At 38.4% G+C, this 4,511-nt stretch overlaps 1 protein-coding gene across 1 annotated transcript in view; it reads left to right on the top strand.

Annotated features, from left to right (window-relative positions):
- Positions 1-4,511, top strand: part of LOC106874421 (PHD finger protein 12) — a 64,263-nt gene that overhangs the window by 29,815 nt on the left and 29,937 nt on the right. Inside the window, exons 5-6 of the mRNA XM_052976832.1 lie at positions 862-976; positions 3,073-3,205. Coding sequence (XP_052832792.1) covers positions 862-976; positions 3,073-3,205 — 248 coding nt within the window. The remainder of the gene's footprint in view (positions 1-861; positions 977-3,072; positions 3,206-4,511) is intronic.

Raw genomic sequence — 4,511 nt, 5'->3', positions numbered from 1 at the left:
AGTTCCAGAACCTTTTCACCATGTTTTTACCTTTTATAGGATTCTGTTATCGAACTGCAAACATGCTGCGGCATTGCTTTGAAACAGCTGGATGCTCTTCCTGCCGCCAATCCTCACCTGCTTTTAAGAAGATATTTCCCCATGGTCTGACATATTCCTGCAGTATACTGGAAATGAATGACACTGCTTGTATGATAGTGATACTCATTTACAACCATCATGCAATGTCAAGACAAAGACACACACACTACTCTCTCTCTCTCTCTCTCCCCCTACCAGATCCACTCATCAGGCTTTAATTGGCCTGGGGCTATAGTAGAAGACATGCCCAAGTGCCATATGAGGGAGTGCTGAAAAGTTCCTGGCTTTGGGTAAAAGAAAATACAGGAGGATCAGTTAATTATGATTTCATTCAACATATTCCCCTCCCAGACTCACACACTGCAGTGGTCCTTCAGTTTTTTTTCTAAGCCCTGTAAAAGAACTCAGAAGGTTGGGCTTCCAACCAGGCCTTTCCCAATACCCTTGAAGCCACAATACACTTTTCAGCATCCCCTCATATAGTGGGAATGAACTCGAAACCATGTAGTTGGGAAGCAAACTTCTTAACCACACAGTCACACCTGTGTCTCATCATCATAATCATCATTATTTTATGCACACTATTCCATGCTTGCATGGTAATAAACATTCCCGTGCCAGAAATTGAACCTAGTCACTAGACCACATGGGAAAATTAGATAACTGGAAGTGAGTTCCAAATTTAATTCTTTACAGCTTTTTTTCAATGTTCCATCTTCATAATCTTACATGAAAATAGTACAGAATGTCTTCTTTTAAGTCTTGTTTCTGTTTTTGTAGGAACCAGTAAACGTAAATGGTTGAAAGACAACCGGAATCCACCGAAGAAGTTACCACACGAATTAGATAACGGTCTTGTCCCCTTACCTGCAAAACTGTGTTTTATGTGTAATAAGTTAGTATACCAGTTTTCATTTCATTGATTTATTAGCAGCTGTTCTAGAATAATTTATTAGCAATTATAATTAGTTCTGTTGGAACTCTCTGTTCCGCATCAGTGAAGCTATTGCAAGTAAGAGTAGGAAATATGCAGGATTAGTGGATTTATACTAAGGCAGTGGGTGATAAGCAAGGTGTGATCTCATCAGGGTGGGTTGCAGAAGGTTTGCAATCCACTCACTCTGCAGAGCTTACAACTGGCTGCTTGCCAACACAGGCAGTATAGGTTGCCTCAGCCCTTTAACATTCGGATTACTCTGCCAAATGTAATATTTATTCACATTGTTTTGAATTAACCTTTTAGCATTCAGATTACTCTGTCAAATGTGATGCTTATTTATTCACATTTGTTTTGAATTAATCATGCATTATCTCGTAGCTTTGAGATTTTGATGATGTGATTGTATATTTTTAGAATGATATTGTAGGGTGGGTGTGAGGGGCCTGATCTAGTCTGTTTGAACATAAAATAGGTAAAATATTTGGGTTGGATGTGGCCAGTTTGAATGACAAAGGGTTGAAATGGCTGTAGATGAAGCAGTGCTAGACTGGGAAGGGCCAGTGATACCAAGGATAGTGTTAACTAGATATAAGCTTGGCTGGGTCGCCTAGGTGAGGGTGTCTGGTGTTGAAAGGCCTGAAATACCTAATGACCTCCAGGAAACATTGCTGAAGATGTGTCCAACAGCACCATAGGAGGATATATCGAAAATCTATTATATTTTATAAGCAATTATAATTAATAATTTAATGTTAGTTATTGTTACTAGGGTCAGTGTAATTGGCTAACATCCTGCCCTCCAAAATTTGCTTGTCCTGGGCCAGAATTTGAAATGATTATTATTTCAGATATGCACAACAGATTAAACTGTTAGAAAAGAAAAATTTCTATCATCAGGCTACAGCAAGTAACCTTAGATGCCAAGATTTGTGGCCTAGTGGTTAGGGTGCTGCACTCATAATCACTAGGCTGCACATTGTGTTCTTGAGCAAAACACTCCATTTCATGTTGGACTGTGATCATTTTGACATTTGACATGTAGCACACTTATGCATTTCTACAGGCAACGTCAATTTGATGGAAGGAATGAGCCAATGTACCATACATACATTTGATCACTATAAAGAAATCAGCTGCACAGATTGTTCAGCAAAAACTGAAGACTCACACATCACCTTCAACTGGAGAATCCATTGTTATTATTAAGGTGGTGATCTAGTAGAATTGTTAGCACACTGGACAGTGTGCTGCTAAGCATTTTGTCTATCTCTATGCTCTGAGTTCAAATTTCACCGAGGTCGACTTAGCCTTTCATCCTTTCGGGGTCAATAAATTAAGTAGTAGTCAAGCACTGGGGGTCAATATAATCGACTAGCCCCCTCCCACAAAATTTCAGGCCATGTGCCTATAGAAGAAAGGATTATTATTTGATTTGACTCAGGATTGGTCTTCTCCTTCAACCCTTTGCCTATATCATTACTCACAGTCCCTAATGCACCAATTACTACAAACACAAACTTTACAGTTTACATATTCCAAATTCTTGCAATTTCATATTTATTATCATTATTATAATTATAAGTTTTCTTTCAATTTTCTTTCCATTTCTTGCTGAGTGTCTTCCTGACTCTTAGGGCAAAGAAACTCACTGTATACATTGATAGGCCATTAACACAATCAAATTGTTCATTTTCAAAGTGAAATGAAGTTATGTGGAAGAAAAAAAGAAAAACTAAGACAACTGGGTGGTAATTGTTTTCACATTGACCATTTTCTTCTCAATATGTGTGATGTATCTGTTAAAAGAATTGGGTTTTTGAATTCACACATGCCCTTATTTTTCACACTTATATTTGGTAGTTCTTCAGTTGTGCCTGTATAAACTGTTATTAGATTTATGTAGAAGTAAAAGTGGAGGTGAAAGTTATGAAGTTTCAAAAGCAAAAAAAAAAAAATAATAATAATAAAAACAAAAGAACAGATATTAGCAATCTCTTTTCTTTGTTTATTTATGAGTTTAATTCCAGAGCTTTGGTTTTTTTTTTCTCCAGGAGCTGTCGGAGAGCCCCTCTTATACAGTGTGATTTCTGCTCGCTTCTATTTCATATGGATTGCCTGGATCCTCCACTAACTACACTTCCAACAGGCCGATGGATGTGTCCCAATCATCCAGAAAATTTTATTGTGAGTAACAACACCATTGTTTCCATTGTCAATATCATTTTAATCTCTGTTCATCCATCTCTGCTGGAATGAGTTGGATAAGTCTACCAATACATTATTGTACATACCTTGATTTTTTTTTTTTCTCTTTCCTATCCAGATTTCAGTATCAAAGTCCTGCAAAGGTCAAAGGCACCACCCTTACTTCCAAGCCAATCTCATGATCAAAAACACAAAAATTCTGTATTACAGAATTTGTTGGTTATGTTGTGCTTATTTGTATATATCATCATCATCATCATCAGCAGTAGCAGCAGCATTTTAAATGTCCACTCTTTCATGCTTGCTTGGATCAGATGGAGTTTATTGAGGCAGATTTTCTTTGGCCAATTACCTTTCCTGTTGCCAACCTTTATTTGTTTCCAAGCAAAGTAATACATCCCCATGGCTTGACATGTTTTCACAGAATATTAGGAATAGATGACAATCATTTACAACTATCCTGCAATGACAAGACAAGGAAACACCAACACACACATGCATGCATGCACGCGCACACACACGATGTGCTTCTTTGAGTTTCTGTTTACTAGATACCAAATCCACACTACAAGGCTTTGGTTAACCCAGGGTTGTAGAAGAAGACACTTGCCTGAGATACCTTGTAGTAGGTCTGAACCCAAAACCATATGTTTGGGAAGCAAACTTCTTACCACACATCCATTACCTGCTCCTATGCTACACCCAAAGGAAAACATTTGTAACACTCAACAATATACAACTAAATCTTTACTTTCAGTGTCTACAAATGCTGGGTCCCACAATCTCTGTTGACCTCTCATGGTTTCAAATTTTGGTTTCAAACTTTGGCACAATGTCAGCAATTTTAGGGGATTGGGTAAATTGATTACATTGACCCCAATACTCAACTGGTACTTGCTTTCTCGACCCCAAAAGGACGACAGGCAAAGTTGACATTGGTGGAATTTGAACTCAGAATGTAAAGATGGACGAAATATCGCTAAGCATTTTGCCCAACATGCTAACAATTCTGCCGGCTCAGTGCCAGTGCTTCAATTTCTTCCTTTTGGCTTTCTCTACTTTGCTTCAAGTACAATGTCTGAGGGCCACCTTCCCTTAGTAGGACCCTCTTATATGTTCTCTTGTTGGCATTTCAATAGCAATGATGAAAATTGATGGCGCAGGGCTGTTAATCCTATGCAGACCACACTCCTTCCTCCTCAACCAGGCTTGGGACCGACAGTGGCAGAGTTCCAGGTTAGAGTATTGCTCAGATATCTCTGTTGGTATTGCAGCTGCAAACACC

The sequence above is a fragment of the Octopus bimaculoides genome, chromosome 25 (genome assembly GCF_001194135.2).
Source record: "Octopus bimaculoides isolate UCB-OBI-ISO-001 chromosome 25, ASM119413v2, whole genome shotgun sequence".
Taxonomy (NCBI): domain Eukaryota; kingdom Metazoa; phylum Mollusca; class Cephalopoda; order Octopoda; family Octopodidae; genus Octopus; species Octopus bimaculoides.
Note: the sequence above shows the minus strand (reverse complement) of the source record. Positions and strands in the feature narration are given on the sequence as shown.